Source organism: Chaetura pelagica, unplaced genomic scaffold, assembly GCF_000747805.2.
Source record: "Chaetura pelagica isolate M959 unplaced genomic scaffold, ChaPel_1.0 scaffold39, whole genome shotgun sequence".
In the NCBI taxonomy this organism is placed as follows: Eukaryota; Metazoa; Chordata; class Aves; order Apodiformes; family Apodidae; genus Chaetura; species Chaetura pelagica.
The window spans coordinates 870,562-888,983 of NW_009954614.1; the positions used below are offsets into that span (position 1 = coordinate 870,562).

At 38.9% G+C, this 18,422-nt stretch overlaps 1 protein-coding gene across 2 annotated transcripts in view; it reads right to left on the reverse strand.

The window, feature by feature from the left end:
* Positions 1–550: 550 nt before the first annotated feature.
* Positions 551–18,422, reverse strand: part of POU2F1 (POU class 2 homeobox 1) — a 49,195-nt gene continuing 31,323 nt past the window's right edge. For both annotated transcript variants that reach the window (XM_010005479.1, XM_010005481.1), the window contains 9 exons: positions 16,577–16,671; positions 13,955–14,128; positions 10,175–10,316; positions 7,864–8,009; positions 6,821–7,000; positions 3,875–3,980; positions 3,097–3,442; positions 2,180–2,268; positions 551–996 (listed from right to left, as the gene is read on the reverse strand). In XM_010005479.1, the coding sequence (XP_010003781.1) occupies positions 686–996; positions 2,180–2,268; positions 3,097–3,442; positions 3,875–3,980; positions 6,821–7,000; positions 7,864–8,009; positions 10,175–10,316; positions 13,955–14,128; positions 16,577–16,671 (1,589 nt within the window). In that variant the 3' untranslated portion in view covers positions 551–685. The remainder of the gene's footprint in view (positions 997–2,179; positions 2,269–3,096; positions 3,443–3,874; positions 3,981–6,820; positions 7,001–7,863; positions 8,010–10,174; positions 10,317–13,954; positions 14,129–16,576; positions 16,672–18,422) is intronic.

Consider the following 18,422-nt stretch of genomic DNA (forward strand, 5'->3'; position numbering starts at 1 on the left):
ATTCTTCCTCTCCACCCTCCCGCCCTCCCCCCATGGTGTGGGAGCTCACTGAAAATAATCCAGGAGCAAAAAGACAAACGCGTCCAAACTATATATATAAAAATAATAATAATAATAATCATAATAATAATAATAGAGATACACCAGTAATACAGGCCTGCCTAAATTGTACCAGTTAAGAAAGGAACCCCCAACATGATTGATACGATTATAAACACCTTGTATGACATAATGGCCTGTACAACAGACCTATAAAATGATAATTAAAAAAAGAAAGATATTTAGACTGAAAGAAACAAGAACTTCCCCTTCCTATGTTTGATAACCCACCTTAACTTGTCATTGTGACTGCTGGAAATGATAAGTAGTCCTTTCACTTTTTTTGTGGTTTTTTTGTTTTTTGTTTTTTTGTTTTTTGTTTTTTTTTTTTACATTTTTGGTTAGAAAGTTCTCCGATCCATGAAGCGATCCTGAAAAGACAGTGTTTATTATAAAATTAGGCAAATGTCTGTCCCAGCTTTAAATCCTTCCTGTTTTGCTTTTGTTTTTTATGTTTTTCCTTCTCTCCCTTGTCCCCAGCAACACGGCGAGAGGATGCCCATCACATTTTCAGTTTATAAACCCCGCTGGCAGCCAATCCCACTGCAGAGTAAAACAGGCTGCTGGCAGCACAGCTCAGCCCGGCTCACTGTGCCTTGGAGGCAGTAGTGGTGGTGGAGGTGGCCCCGCTGGCAGAGGCCACCGTGAGGAGAGAGTTCTGGATGGACTCAGCTGAGGTGGAGGTGGCGTGAAGGCTGGCGACTGGTCCAGAGGCCCCTGCGGAGGCTGCAGCTGCAGAGACCAAGCTAACTGGGTTGCTGGTGAGCAGAGAAAGGTTCTGAGGGTTCAGGAACAGAGGGGCAGTTACGATGTTAGGAGTACCTCCAGCATTGGCAAACACCAAGTTTCCAGTTGCATCCAGTGATGTTATTGGAAGAGAGCCACCAGATGCAAGAGCTAAAAAAGGGAAAATTGAGCAGGAAGAAGATAACATTAGCAGTAAGCAATAAAGCAGAATGTGCCTAAAAGCAACTGGTCCCTGCATTTTCCTTCCTCCAATGTGCGTGCTCCCTACACCACTAACAACAGTGGTTTTTTGGGTGTTTTTTAAAAACAACTGTGAAGTGTAGCCAAAACCTTGCAGATACTGAAATGCCTCTGTTGTCTTCTCCTAAACTAATTCCCTATTGTGTCTGTCTTCAGATCTTTAAGTGCAATACTGGTCTATTTCCTGCCACAGAAAACCTGTAGCTCCAGGCAACCTGTACTGGAAAGGATTGAGATGAGTGTTCACATGAAATGCCAGCTATCACAATATAAAGACGGTTATGTAACCTCGAGCATATATTTTAGATGTTGACAACAACTCCTGTTACAACTTACTCACACCAGCCTACAGGGTTCAGGCTGCCTTAGATTATGATTTCCTAAATTTATCTGTGACACTTTATGAAATGGTACTTTCTCGTACCCTGGAAACAAGATTTTTTAAAGCTAGTTTCAAGGATATTTGAATACATAGGTTAGCTAGCCCTTTAGGCACTTACAGTGTCTAGTTTTTACAGATGGCAACTTGGGAACAACTCTTGCTAAAGTCAGTGGAAACTTCTGGATGCATGACACTTTCAAAATAAATCTTTACTCCTCTGGATAGGAATTTAAGAATTTTAAGTTCTACATAAGAACTTCAGAAGGTGGATTGTTTTTTAAATACTTATGAGGACAAAAATTCGGAATCAAGTCTTGCTGGGAGCTGCCCTCCTAAAAGAGACTCCAAAACAGCACAAACTGGTCGAGCTTATACTGGAAGAGCTATAAAAAGAAAATCTCTAACCTGCTAGTGACACATACCCATGGGGGGAGGACAGCAAAATAAATTCCAGATCACATTCAGCATCTTAAACACCTCCTGTAAATCACTACAAGAGCATACACAGCTCTAAACCCCTTTCTGAAGTTGTACCTGCTCTTATCTCTAATATACATGAAATGTATTTGCACATTTAAATTTCATAAGACCTTTACTCCTTTGACATTCATGTCCAGTGCTAAGGAGTCAGTGTTCTTTTTTGGTAAAGAAAAACAAAGGGTGTAAATTGAAGTTGTATGACAGAGATGCATTAAAAGGAGCATTACTGACCTTGAATAGTTGCCAGTGTACTGTTGCTCATCAGGGCCGGGCTGAGAGCACCACCTAATGTTCCTGGATTGAGACTGAGTAAGGCACCTCTGCGGGAAGCAAGATCATGGAAGAAACAACAAAGACAAAGAAAAGGAGTGTTACTTTTAAGGAACAGCTGTCATTGTTCAAAGTACACCATTATATATTACTAAAAAAAAAGAGAGGGAAGCAAGGGCAAGGAGGAAGGGATAATTTTAGTTTGTTTTAGTTTTTCCGTCATGATGCCTCGAGTAGACATTGTCTTTCAGAGGTGCCGTTAGCAACACGCCTGAAGTGCAGGCACCTTAAATATGTGACTTGCATTGATTGTTGCCGTAAAATATTCTTGCAGAGTATTTTGGGGAAACTGCCACTTCTTAGAGAGCTATCATCATCTCCCAGATTCAAATAAGAAAGATATAAATCAAGAGGAACTGAAAAAACAAAAAGTCACTTCTCAGAGCAACATTGTAAAAACTAAATTTCTACAATACATCATCATGCACCTTTCACAGCTGCTTGCTCATGATGGAGAAATGAATACAGAGGTGTGAAGTGGGTATAGGCTAGCTCTCCATTTTACAGTTAGTAGAAGAGATTCTATGATTCATTGGTAAGTTGCAGTTCTTAAGTCAAGCTCTGTAGTGGGATGGATGACTTATCAACATTGCTGCAACCAAGCTTTTACATCTGTAAAATGAAAACAGTATTCGTGTACATTGATGGGAATGGCCAATTACCATCTATAAGTAAACCTTCAAAACTTGAGATAAATGACAGTAGAACCACCAAGTGAGCTACCAGAAAATAATGATACATAAAAGCAATTTAACCCTAGAATCTTCCTTCTGTTTTCTGTCATCTCACCTAAAAGGATGTGAAAAACTCGTCCTTACCCAGCTGCAAACTGTGAGGATGCCATCAAGCCTGGGTTTAGTCCTGCTGCAGCAGCCATGGCAGCAAGACTTGCGTTTGCAGGCAACTGTGCAGCTCCTTGTAATGCAGCTGCTGCCGCTGTTTGCAACCCTGATGCTGTTACCATCACCTGGCTGGTCCCAAGAGGGGAGGACAAGGGAGCGGAGGTTGTCTGTGTTGTGCTGGTCTCACTGGCACTGGATGCCTCTGAAGTCGAGGCTGAGGCAGAAGGGGAAGGACTCGGGGAGGGTGATGTCACTGCTGAAGAAGCTGGAGGTGCTGTTGAAATCACTGTTGCCGTGTTGTTGGAGGTGGTTTCTGTTGTGCCTACAAGATTGATTCTGGTTACATCGGTACAAAACACAGATAGGACTGCAAAGAAACCAGTATCCATCAGAACTGAACTGCATATCCAACTGAAAGGGAGATAAACACACATTTCTGTAGGACCAAGAAGCACCAAGAGTCCAAATGGGAAGCTCAGACTATAATGAAAATACATTTCCCAGCAGGAGGCTAAGGAGGCCCAGAAGCTGACCGTGGCATATATCGTATTTCATTTCAGTGTCACCTGTGATTTTATCCCCAGAAAAGTCAACTGAATGGTCACAAAGACTGAAGTTTCCTAGTGGACTAACAAGGAACAATGACAAGAATGTTCTAGGATACCAGTGACCAATACTGAATGTTTTTTTTAAGGGACAAAATAGTGCAAAATGGTGGAGGTTTAATGTGGGGGCAAGAGAAATCAGCCCTTACCTGTGACTGACAGACTAGTTACAGCAGGACTAGTTAGAGGGAGCACAGGATTGACAGTCAGGGTCGTAGCTGCGCTGCTAGTCACAAGGCTTGGCGTGGTTGCCACCTGGAGGTTAAAAAAGAGTACAACTGCTCATCTGTTAAAAGACAGAGTTGGCTACTAGATTTTGATTTCTGTCTTCACATCTTCAGCTGAGAAAGTTATCAGGGAAAACACTGCACATAAACTAGCTCTTTTGTAATTCCATTACTTTATCATTCAGTGGACCAACCACAGTACCTTCTCTAACTACCAGCTTTATTCTTTATCATTCAGTATTTGAAGGGAGACATATCCATTACCTCCAGACTCTCTCAGGACTGCAAGTTAGCCCTCCCTCTCTGCCTCCCCGCAAAGACAGCACCTTGTTTTAATAGAGTCACCCTTAGAGGGTTACAAAATACATTATTTCTGCATGTTGTTTCATTTCTTGTTTAAACATCTTTTCAGCTCCAAATCTCTTTCTCTGATAAGATTATTGAAATGTTCCAGCATTACCAAAGGTATTTATGTGTTTACATGGATAAATAGAGTAACATTTCACTTTTATTCCACCGAATTACAAGCTCTACTTTGATACGTTTCCTTGTGCCAGAGGAAGGATCTCTGAATTTTAGAATATTGAAATGACATAAGCTAATTTTACTTGTGGACGGCTTATTACAAAAAAAGCTACAATAAACTGAAGTAATTACCAATATAAACAACCAAAGATTTAAGGCTGAAGAAACTAGCTTATGAGGAAAAATTTAACGTAAGAAAGGACTTTTTATGGACAAGAAATGGTGTTCAACAGTAATATTTGAAGGCTGTTATACATCAATGAGAGAAATGAAACCTTTAGAATTGCCCAAGAGAACATAGTCAAGGATACAGGCTAAAATCTTCCTCCCTTTCCCTCTCTCTTACCTTAAGTTTATTATCAAAGGAATCTCTCTCATGCTGCGTATCCTCTTATAGGAAGTCAAATGCTTCATGCATTTTAAACAAGACTGGGACAGCTGGGACAGATCTAAAAGCTTTCTGCCCATCTCAAATAGTGTATGAAATAAAGAAGCCCAAGATACACAGCACGCTTCCCAGTAATGCAGCCCAGACAGCGTATCTGTCATCAGTCTACCCAACAGTTAAGGCCAAGGTCACAATTTGTATTTCAGGGCAGTGAATGACCTAGAATTAATACAGCTAACCCCGTGGTCACAATGACTGACTTCAGCCAATGCAAACATAGGCTGCCAGTGAAAGGAGCATTCTCTTCCAATCCTGCTTCAGAGTCCAAGCACGGGCTACAACTCAGACTGGTTATCTAGCCATACTGAAAATTCATCATTGTTCTTCACATGGTTGATTTGCAGTCAAACTAGTAAACTAAGCCAAATCATCATATGGGCACACCATCTCCAGAGCTGACACAAGGAATCAACAAAGCACATAGCCAGTGAAGTCTGGGGGCAGCAGGGCTGGAATATCCATTTGTGTGGTAGCACAATCTTAAGAGAAGCTCATAACGAGTGAAAATGCTTAGTGAAACATCACTGAAAAAATGGAGACTGTGATCAATGCCTCAATTTCTTACATACAATGACAGTTTATAACAAAAGGCAAATTTACATAGGAAGGGTTTCCTAAGTTGCAGTCTGAGTAAACTTGCATGGTTACTAAAACACACTATCATAAATCTCCCTGTGTTCTGCTTTGGTAGCAAGACACACAACCTTGCCTTCCAATTGGGGGAAAAAAAAAAAACCAACAAAAAGACTAAGTACATTAACACATCCCTTTCCCTGAAACAAAAGGTTGCATGCACACATCCTGAGACATGGATGAGGGGAAAGAATGACACGTCACCCAAATGAATGGTTTAATGAATTACTGGAAGATATTAGCTACTACAGTGATGAGGGTGGAATAAAAACTACAAAAGGACAGCTACAGCTACATAAATTCTTAACACATCCCTTTCCCTGAAACAAAAGGTTGCATGCACACATCCTGAGACATGGATGAGGGGAAAGAATGACACGTCACCCAAATGAATGGTTTAATGAATTACTGGAAGATATTAGCTACTACAGTGATGAGGGTGGAATAAAAACTACAAAAGGACAGCTACAGCTACATAAATTCCACCACATTCCTATTAGCATAGCTACTATGAAGTCTAATAGCTACTGTTTCTATTTATGAAAACAGACCTCCATGGACATTGGTAGCAAAGAAGCTGAAGGAACCTTGATGCATGTGTTTTGTTACTCTTATTTTCATGAAGTTTGTGTTTACCTGAGGCAAATACAAGTGTGGGAAATTAATTACATGAGTATTAGCTAAATTGCTCCTTTGTTCCATGTCTTTTTTTATAAAAAACATTCCTGGCTAAAAGTGACAACAACGGTATCACTGGATATGTGTGACTTAAGTCTCCAAATGCTATGTTCTACTGCTGCTCATTTACTTATCAGAGCAGCCAAAATAAGAGGGAGTAGAGCTGTTAAGCATTTTTCAATTATTTATATTTTAATGTAACAATTTTTCTTATTTTTAACATTTTTTTAAATTACTATTTTTTTACCAAAAAGTTTGGGCGAGACAGAAGTCCAGATATAAACTGGAGTCACTATCTGGAATACGTTCAAAACAATAACCCCAACTACAAATTTGCTAGTCAGAATATTTACTCACCAGCTGGCTAAATCAAACACCCAAACTGAAGGCCCAACCACTAGTGCTTGATTTGTAAGCATTAGCTCTCTTACATATTATGCAAGTAGGATATTTAAAATGCTAGTAAAGCATACATTTGTGAGAGCAAGTCTGCTGTTCAAAGGTGTAGCATGTGCAACTTCCACAGTGAGTACAGCAGAACTACCTCTTCCAGTGATCTCTGCCAACAGTTTCTTGATTCTTACCAGTGAGGTTGGGCAAGGGAAAATTGCTTTGATGGGCGAGCTGCTGGTTCCACCACTGCTGGGTGGGTTGATCCTTTTCTCCTTCTGGCGCCGGTTACAGAACCAAACGCGGATCACCTCCTTCTCCATGTTTAGCTGGTCAGCTATCATGGCGATCTCATCCGAGGTAGGCTTTTGGTTCTGAGGAAAGGAAACAGTACTTGAAAAGCTGTGAAATTACCTTCTGAAGTTTTACATTATAGCTTCTTCATCACTAGGCAGAAATCTGGATGGGTCACTTATATGCAGAATCTGATCAGTGGTACAGCAGAGACAGACCATAATAGGTACTTCTGCCCTCCATCTTCTTAGTTACAGGAACATTTCTACCAGTAATAAGATGTGCTCCTCAGAGATGGATAATGAAAACTAAGCTCACAAGCTTCTTTTTGAGAGAAGGCATCTAACTTGTGAGTTAATCCTTCAAGCAACTCTAGACCTCAATAAGGAAATATTTCTTGCAGCATCTCTCAAAAAAAAGAGAGATTAAATACAGCAACAGCTAAATGAACCCCAAGTAGTCTAAACCTAAAAAGAAAGACAGGTAGATTGAATAGGCTACTCATAGAGGTTGTCTGCCCATAGAGCTGCACAAAGTGCCTAATAAGAGTACCATGTACCATAAGGCCAGCTAAAAGGCTCACAATTATGTATGTTTAGACTGCCACCCCATTTATCCATCCTCAGAAAGGGGAATAATTTTTTCTTCATTTTGATGTGCAGAGTATCAGCCTTAGATCTATGGTTCAGTAGCTTGGAATGCAAAATCATGGTCAGTGGACTGCAATATCCCATGAGGTTTTTTGAGGGGGTTTTGTGGGGGTTTTTTTGTGTTTTGTTTTGTTTTTAAGTGAAGAAGACATTCATGAATGTCTCTTGGCATTGTCTTCGTGTTCCCCTTATTTAGTACAAGCACTTTCCTAAACAGCACTCTAACAGACATGAATTCTAAGCAAAGCTTCTGCATTTCTCTATAGGCTGAGCAAAGCAACAGGATCACCAACCTCCAGGAAACTCTTCTCTAAGGCCACACGTATGTTGGTCTCTATGCTGGTGCGTTTCTTCCTCCTACGGTTCAAGCCTTCGATCCCCTGCCCTGGGGAATTCAGGGCACTTGGGCTGGAGAGAGTTGAATCAGATGAGAGGTTTTCTGTAGTAAGAAAGTAACATAAATCAGAAGATTTTATTTGAATGCAGTGCAGTCTAATGCAAGTGTTTTTCACCTGTGCAAGGCAGGTTTAAACCCACCCTGTGTCTATTCCAGATACAGAGAGATTTCTGAAGATCACATGCATTAATCATTGTATTTGTAAATTATAACACATACTTGAAACTTTAAAGCTACAAGTAAGCTCAGAGGGAACTCTCTGCTCCTGTATGCTACCACAGTATCTCTTTTATAACACCTACACAAAGTTTGTCTCCCTTATCCCATTCCACCCCATACTCATTCACTGTAAGTCACAGTTCAAAGGAAAAAAGTAGTAACTGATATCCATGAGCCACAGCTGGAAGTCACAGGCAATTATGAAAAAATTTGAGCAGCCTGAAATTTCTTTTACCCACTCTGCAATACACTAGAGAAAGTTCATAGCCAGGTTCACAGTGTTCAACCTTCTCTCTCTGGAACTCTTACTAGCTACTCAGTGCTATGAAGTTCTACCCAACAGCCTACACACCTAGCAGCTCCCGCTCCTTAGCTTCACGAGGTCTCTAGCTGTCAACCCTTAATCCTGTCTTTTTGGCTCCACAGCAGAGCAAAGACAGAACACACTTGACTCCACTTTGTAGCATAAAGTGCAAAATAACCCACAGACAGGTTCCAGCAGGGAATTTAAACAAAACTATTAATTATGACTGAAGACCCCTCACTGCACTGAGGTTTGTGGGTGATACGTAGATGTCAAAGTTCAAAATGCCTAGGACCTAGGCTCAACAGACAAGTACATTCAGTTCATCATTTTCTAGATTTTTTTTTTTCCCCCCAATAATGGCACTCCATAAATGTGCCAAAATCCCTCTTCATCCTGAAAACCCCACAGAACAAGCTGAGTTCTCCAAGTTCTCCAACACTGCAATATATTGTAATAGAAGGGATCCTGAGAACACTTCCCCTGCCCGCTCTTACATAAAAGTAGTTTTTTAAGTAATCTGAATCTTTCTTTCAAAGATTTTCATGAAACTGAATCAAAGACAATGATTCTCACTTTCCAGGCTGTAAAGAAACCTGACATTGTTTACAGGTCTTAACTTCACAGACCTAAGTATTTCTTCAGGCTAGCAGGATAAGGAAACTATTGCATTCCTTGCAGCACTGGACTCATCATCCAGTGTTGTGGAAAGATTTGGGGACCGCTGGACTGTGGATTAGCGCACTTGGTGTGAACATTTTTATGTTTTCTCACAGATCTAGATTACTTAAAGACAACCCCTGTCAACACAACAGAATGACACTTCCTTGTTTCAATGCAGGGCAGATTTTCAACGCTGCATCCAATTACTTTCAAAATTTCAGAGAATATTGTAGGCGCCAGCATAAAGCTCCCTTCATTTTGGTAAAAATAGGAAGGAACGCACCGTCCCTGCCATCTGTTTAGCAGATCCATCAGTTTTATACCATATACAATTGTATACTTGGAAGAAAAAACTGGCTGACAGCTCATTTAAACACTTTCTATCCTAACACCTAGCACCACTATCCAAGCTCCTTTTGCTGATGGAAAAAAAAGAAAACAGCAAAAAAAAGAACACTACCAAAATAGGCATAACCAATAACTTATATGCCAGAAAAAAAAAAAAAATGGAATAAAAATGTAAAACCTAAGCCACAAAAAACTCTTCCTATAGATACAAAGAAAGTGTTTATATGAACCCTTAGAAAGACCTGAAAAGAATGCTCATAGGGGTGTGGGAGGAGATGAACACAATAGGCTCTGCCTAGTGAAACAACATACCATGCAAACCTCTCTCTACTACACATCTGAAAAAGAAAGCTGGAAGAGGATTAGAAGTTATATGCATTAACATACATGAAGGAAGGAAACCATGACACATTATACCTCACCTCATGCAATTATTCACCTGGCTGCAGAACACAGTTCTGAAAGTTCAATACTGGAACAATTCCGGATGTGTATGGGCACATGAAAAGGGAAGTATGGACCCTCATTGCTACACCCCTGTTTGTCCCATGGAGAGCTACAAAGATTGGTGGCTTCATAAAACCGTAAGGGCACAAATGAAGCAGTTTCTCAGGGATTTTCAGAATCTCACTGATTCTGGTAGGCTGGTGAAGAAATACACAGACTCATTCACCTGCATCATTGAGCCACTTTTCCAGAAGTGGCTTTAACTTGCACATGTTCTTAAAGCTGAGGTTCAAGGCTTCAAAGCGAGAGATGGTAGTTTGGCTGAAGTCATTTCCATAGAGTTTGCCCATAGCGAGCCCAACATCACCCTGGACAAAGAAAGAGAAAAAAGGAATTCACTAACACAGGCACTTCCAAAGCAAGGAATCCTGTCACATTGTCATGTTCTTCTAGTGACTCCAATGCTACGTGGGATTTCGGTTTCACAGAAACTTGCTCGGTGCTACCAAGATTCAAGCTACAGCAAATAATCATAAAGAAGTATCAAACCTCAGTCAGTTTAACCATGTAACTTTCCAGGAAATCCCTGATGCTTTGTCATTACCAGTGAGCAGAACATTCCACTGAATATTAACTTGTAGTTTTTTTCTTACTTCTTTAAAACATGTAAAGGTCAAGCTCTCTTTAGGAGCAGCTTTAAATATCTGCATATTTCACAATGAAGAAGTTCAAATAAGCAGAAATGCAGTGAATTAATATACTCAAATTAGTAGAAAATACTCTTGAAAAGGTGCCTGCAAAACATATATCCCATTTAAATGGATGCAAAAACACTCTTATCAGAACTTTTAGTATCTTCTGAGGTTCAAACCAAACTTCTCCCCATAGATAGACATTTCAAAGCAGACAAGAAGTTGAGCCATTTCAACCAACGATTAACTGTAGTCTTCACTACCATTACCCATCTGCCAAAAAACTATCCAGGAGATTTATAGGCAGATTATAATCTCTTTACATCTGTTAATGCTTTTCAAACTCAGCTTTGGCTAGCTATCTGACAGTCTCCTTATCTCCTAATACACAGACATGTCTATGTAGCTCACACTTGGAAAGTCTTGTTTAAATAAAAACAAAACAAGAATAAATCCCTTCTTGATTGTGGCCATTAAAAACACCATAACATTTTCTTGTTTTGTTTGAAAGCTGGAAGGTCCTGCCCATTGAAAAATGTAATTATTTATTCAGTATGCTGTTTGGTCTAAAGTAGTTTTGTTTTTATTTTTGAACTCAAGTAAGTATGAAAAGTCTAGAAAAAGAGACTGAAAAGCTTGAGCATAGTTAGTGGAGTTTAATTGCAAGTGGGTTAGTGGGATTGTATGTAAATCTTGCTTTCTTTCCTTTTAGGTCAGATCCACAACCACAGCTTGATATAAGTATATTAACAGCATGCAGAGTGGCCACATTTAAGCAAGGAAGAAAACAACCTTTGGTAAGCTTAGTAAATCATGCAGGTTGTGCAAAGAAAACAATTTCCTTCCTAGAAGAGGATCAGAACAATTGGCTTGTAAGTCTGTCAATTAGAGGAAACAGGTGGGAGCTCACACTCATACCTCTATCCATATGCCAGGATTCTGTGCATTTTAAAACTCAGAAATAATTCCATGAGAAGTTACATGGATGCGCTACAGGCTTAATGAAGAAAACGTAGCCATGTAAACCGTTTTAGAGACAAGCTGATTTATGACTTGGCAGGAAAGAGTTATGAAATTTGCTCCAGTCTTCCAACTAAATTTAATTCTGACATTCATGTTGTTCTTGCTAACATTTGTCATCTGATTTAAAATGAATAGTTAACCACTTATTTGTAAAGAGTTTTCAATGCCAAAAAGTGGCAGCATTTCAGCTGTAGGCAAGGGAATTTACATATTGGGATGTGAATTTTATATATTGAGGTAGGCCACTGAAAGGATGGATGGATAAATGCACTGTATACACATCTGATCTATTCTGTCGATCGAATGAAGCTTCAGTACTAACTGAAACTGATTATAAGGTGCATCATTGTTGTGTGTACTGGTCTGTTGAGAAGCTCTGATGGACTAGCAGAGGTAATACACTTTACAGAGTAAAGAAACCCAAACAAACAGCTGTCTAGAATGTTCACTCACATAGCTTGAATCTGTACCAACCAATTAGTCTCATACCTCTGTGGACTGTGTCTCTGTATGTTGAAAAAGTTTTTTTATGGAAAACAAACAAAAAGAATTTAAATCTATCCCCCACTTTTCAGGGTAGGAGAAGAGACAGAACTGCTGAAGTTCAAAACCTGCTATATTGCTCACAAGACAGAATGTAGTAAGTGATTAGTTTGCAATGCAAACTAAATCTTGCAATTATTTACGAAAGGCAGGGGTGGCGTGAGTCTCAAAAAGCTTACAGCACCACTGGAAATAAATTTCTTTTATACTCTAAAAGGCAGTCTATTTATCCAAACAAAGTAACAGAGGTGTCTAATTATCATCCAATTAGGCAATTAGGCAGAAGTTGTTAGAACTACCTCATTATACACATAAAAACTCAGAGCAGGATGGCAATGATCAAATATAATTATATCAGTTTCTCAAGATTCCCCTCTTTTAAGCTCAAAAGCAAATATTGAATGTAGGCCTGAGCAGTTGTGCTCATTTTCCTCATTACGAAAATTTTCAACAGGGTCAATCAAGAAAGGTTAACCCGTAACTTACAAGTCTAGTTGAGCTTTGTAATAATCTCACAGCAAGGCAGTTTAAACATAATACCTAAGATCTACGTGAACCTCCTCAGTCAGGCTGTAGGGAAGCTATTGTATTTTACTCTATTCTGTTCTGCTCTATTCTAGCTTTTTGTGTGTCCATCACTTGTATTTCTGTGCCTCCCTCTAGTGGAAAGAAGGAAGGGAACGAGGCACTCATGCCAGCAAAACGCACTTCATTTTACTAAGAACATTCTGTTCTTGAGTTATAATTAGGATGCTGCCGGGAACTTTCATTATGAAACCTGATTTTTCAGACATTTAGGACTTTGCCAGGAAAATAAGTCTGACTTCAGCACATACTTTCAGCAAGAATACATTTACTTATTCCAGAGCGGGGAAGCAAATCACATATGCTGGATTAACTGCTCTGAGTTCAGACTTTTAAATACCTACTTTGATTTTTGCATGCAATTTCTTCTAGCTAAAAAAAAAAAAAAAAAGAATGCCTACAGTTACCACAGTCTCCTGACAAAATTATTTGTTTACCTGGAGAGGTATTTTACTTTCACAGGGAAATACAGATTCATTTCCCTTCAACAGAATAACAGGACATAAAAAAGGCACTTTGTACTTTTAATTGTACTCTTCATTTAGCAATTTTCAGTGTTCAACATTTTCTTCTGCTCTATGGGTATTTCTGAGCTTTTAAGCAAACCAAAACAGACCACAACTCCAGTTTGCCTCTGTAAGGAGAGAACTTCAAAGTGACAGTCCTTTCAGGTTTTGTTTAGGAACCTTAGCAAAAATATTAAATACAGAAATAATTGATGTTTAATAGAAAAAATACGTTTGAGAGATAAAAACCCTTTGACAGCTTAAGCAAGTCCACAGTTGTCACATACTTCTTAAACACACAGAGCAGTTAATTGTGCTGTATGATTTTTGTAACTTTGTACTTCTGAAGGCAGCTTTAAAGTGCTTTGTCCCATTCATTTTACATCCTAAAGAATGAACAGCACACATGCAATGACATCTGGAACTGGTAAATGCATGTACCTGCTGGGAAAATGGCTATACTTTAAAACCAACAGGGAAGTAGGATAGATGTATGACTTGTTCTGTTGTTTCTTAGAAATCCCCTACATAAAGGCCAGAGCATAACCTTATTTAAGAAGATTCTCCTAGGAAAAGGTGGAATTATAGTCTCCCTCCAGACTTGAAAGATGAGACCTCAGATTCCACACTGTCAGGCACTATGGTACGCAGTCTCACCTGAGTGAATCCAAGTTTGATCCGTCTTTGTTTGAAAGTCTTGGCAAACTGCTCAAGCTCCTCAAGGTCACTGGGCTCCTCCAAGCTGGGAGTGTCGATTCGCTTTGGTGTTGACTGGCTCTGTGGAAGTGGCTGAATGGGGGTCGCTGCTATTGTGCGTGTTGGGGTTGCTGGCTATTAAGACAGAGAGCAAGGAAAAGTTGAAAATCAGACTTAAAAGAATAATCAGCAAAAATTAAATTCAGAAAAAGCATGTGAGGTTTCTGTGAGAAAGATCAATGAATTTGACATTTCCAGCAACCTGGAAGTTCCTCCAATTTATTTACATTCCTCTCAAGAATGAGCAATCATCATCCAGCAAACTGTATTAGTATGACAGCCTTTTAAAGGCTCTGTCAGAACCTATTAAAGAAAAGTAAGAGATGTTCAATGCAGCAGATAACCAACAACTTTCACTTGCTACAGAAGCTGCTCAGAGAAAGGCTGAACATTCTTACTTGATATAGTTCTATCATTTACAGACAGCTTGGCATTCATCCCCTTTTAATCATTTTAAAATTGAATTTACTGCTTGTGTGAGGTGGCAGATTGTCATCAGTCCAAAAGATTCAAGTTTACTATTTAATCTTGGAACAGTGAGCACATATAGAGGCAGCAATCATGGCAAGTTTCCTCTAATGCCTTTGCTTGTGATTGACTCAACTCTTCCAGTAAGAAAAGAACAGATTCCCCTCTAACTCCTCTGTTGATACTTGCAATAGTATGAACAAATGTCCTGGTAACATAAGAAATTAAACAAAGGCAATTTGTAGGAAATAATTCCATTTAGGTTGCAATTTTCTTCTATATAAAAGGCTAGTTTTCCAGGAAGTCCACACAGTGTTCACTATTCCTGAACACTGGCATACTGCATTTTGCTATGCAACAATATGAAAAATCTGAACAAAACTGAGCATCATGGAAAATATTGACAGGTGAAAAAAAAAATAATAAAAAAAAATAAATATATATATAAGGTCTGGTATTGCACACTTCAGGCTTTATGGGCAACAGGAACACTGGAAAACATGGTTTGATTGCATAACTCTACCTTCTTACATGCCGGGGATGAACTAAGATGCACAGACAAATCATTTACTCTAGTTAAATTTTATTTGGTTCAGCTGAGGCTCTTAAGTAAAGGTGACTTAATGCTGTTAAGTCCTATGCCCAGCTTAAAACTACAGATTCCTTCAGGGCAAATAAAAACAGCCTCAAGTCTATGCAGTGCTACCTTAAGTTTATGAAGAAGTCCAGAAATGGCTGTTCTAAAAGAAATGGCCTACATATAGCTGAGACTTTATGTAGTTCCTTATGTTGTTTTTCTCCTGGGTTAGTGTGGTGTTTCAGTGCACAGCAGATGGTAGAGGGAGGTCAGGATCTGTAATTCCATTACTTGAGAAATAACGTGATCATAGATGATCTTTCTAGGATTGTAGATATATGTGTCACACTGTAAAGGCTTTTAATATTTTTTTAATTTACATTAAACATGGTGGGTAATTACTGCAATATATCTTTACTGACTTCACCCCCTTTATGTAATTTATTTTCTCTTTGTAGTTTTTCCTCCAAGTATAATCTTTAGTAGGGAGTCATGCTGATAACTGAGGTATGAACTACAGAGGTGAAACAAATTCCATTTTCCACATGGCGCATGAAAAATATTATAGGTGGTATAACAGAAAATGTAGTTTTCTAAGACTCTGACAGACTCAGGCATCTTATTACAGACTAAAAAATTCGGTTTATACAACCAAGTTGGCAGAAAGATACCGTATGATATTACATGGTATTTGAGAAGCAACATGCGGTCATGTCACTAAACAACCCAGAGCGAAGCAAAATTAAATTTGCAGGCACGTGCAACCTTAAAATTGCTTTTCTTACAGTCTGAAAGCTTAATCACAGAGCTTTAATATTTTATCATATATCTAACAGAGCATTGTAATGCATTTCTAACAATCTCTTTACTTTCATAGAAGGTAACTAAGAGGATTGGCAATGACTTAGCAATAATAGCAAAAGAACTAGACTATAATAAAGATAGATTACACCACTGAAATCTTTAGGAAAAAAGATATTTGTCAGGAATCCCCTATTTGAGCTTTTTAGGTAGCCCACACCTTGCTCCTCTCAATTTCACAAATTTATAGGCTGTCCAACAGTCTATCAGTCCAACAAGAAATTAAATTATGCTATAGTGCCATTAAATCGAAATACCAAACATGGAAATTTTCAGACAAAAATAGAAATTTAGAATGTTAACTGCATGAAATGAGGCACATTAGGGTGGAAACTACAAAACTGGTTACTGAACGCCCCTGGACACTTTCCTGTGTGATGTGCTCTAAGTGATCCTGCTCTGGCAGGGGGGTTGGACTAGATGATCTTTTGAGGTCCTTTCCAATCCCTAAGATTCTGTGATTCTGATACATCAGCTCTACGTTGAATCTATCTAGAAAGACAAAACCACTGTTACAGCTACAGTATCTACTCTGTTAACTAATACAAGGGGTCCATTCACTTGCAATAGTTCAGATTCCCCCCGAGCAACTCAGGAACTGTAGAAATCAGCCTGACCTGCGAGGCAAGGGTGATGCTTGGCTGAGACTGCAGGAGGTTGGCTTGGCTTTGCTGAGGTAGTTGCGTTAAGAGATTCTGCGCTTGCAGGAGACCTGGAGAGAGAAAAGGGTGTGTTTTGTTTGTCATTTTAAAAAAGTAAAACATGAAATGTGGGGAAACAAGGCTCTTGCTAACAAAAGTTACCAAAAAAAAATTAAGATGCGAGCCTTCATTTCATCCTTATGTAGGTATCTTCAGACTTTGGACTTTGCAGCCCAAAACCCCCTTGCATTTTCCTGAAGTAATGTGGCAACAGAAGGGTAAAAGAGAAAAGTCTGTATTATTCTCCTCTGCAAAAAGAGTTCATAATGATCTAGGTTATCTCATGTCTGTGTTCAGGAATCATTTATTGCCCCTTTGCAGATCTGGGGCAAACCTCTTCCTGTAAACAACAGCTGACCAAGAATTAGGTAGCCATATAAAAATAAACAACTGAACCCTAATCAAATCAAATTCAACAACTGAATACTACTCAAAATCACAAATCTGGCTCCTTAATCACCCTTCTTCCTCTCCACATCACTCTGTATCAGGTGTCTAACAAGAAGGCATCTTCCTCTGGCAAACTTAAGCAGAGCACACTAAAAGACAAACAAGCCCAGATAACCTCCCACTGGCCTGAAATAAATGAGGAATCTTTTGAAAAAGTAATCAGAGCTTAAAGTTTAGGTAAGATACTGATTACTGTTTAAATTGTACAAATGGAATACAGATTACACTAAATATATCATGCTATTATGAAAAGGTGACAACATTATGGTCGGACTTGATGATCTGAAAGGTCTTTTCCAGCCAAAATTAGTACATGACTAAAGAACAGTTGGGATTGATGCAACCAATATACACAATACGCTGCCAATCTAAAAATAAATTATCTTACAGGTTTATTAAATCTGTCAGAAAACTGAGATATATGCTTGCATCTATTAATTTTAACTGTAAGCTATCAGATTTATTTTTGTTTAATTTCTAATATTAACATTTTTATATAGTTAAGGGGTAAGAATCTTGACAAAAATTATCCCTACACTTAGTCCACTCATTCAATTTTATTGTGAAAAGTATTACTGTTATTCTTCAGGTAACTCCTGGCTACAACTATCAATTTCCCCTATAATAATTACAGAATCTGACTAATTAAATCTACACTTAATCGACATGTTCAATATACCAAGTTCCTAAAACCAGGGAGGGAATGATGTCACAACAACATAGAGACACTGTGGCCATTCAGAGGACAGAACACCAAGGAAACAACACATAAATTCTCTAGAGTTCAATGTGGCCTGTTCTGTCTCATCAGCTGGCCAATAAATCAGGGCACACCACTCACAACCAGCTACCTCCTAGTAGAATACCAGTAGGGGACACGGAAATTTAGGACTTGATAAATGCCGAGTGAAAAACAGGGTGTTTTATGCAAGATTAAGGCAACAGGAGACATGAAAACTGGGACTACCATGGGGTTGGAAGAAAAAAACATCTATCCTCAATGAGGGGTATACAACTACCGAAGAATTTTCTTCTGACAGTGATATTACTGTTAATCTTGGTTTTTTTTAAACAAAGTGTTGAATATGTGTTTTAAATAGAATGTGTTGCTACCAAAATGCTCAAGACTGACAGAATAAAGCCAGGTGCTTATGCAACATTATAGCACAGCATAGACAACTATGTAAATTTGCTTTGCACATAATCAATGTGTTCCAGCTGTATTTTTGAAAAGCCACTGCATGGCAATAAGCTTAAGAAACTTCCAAGACAGTGAGCTACTTCAGTTTACACACTGCTTTTTACAATGCCA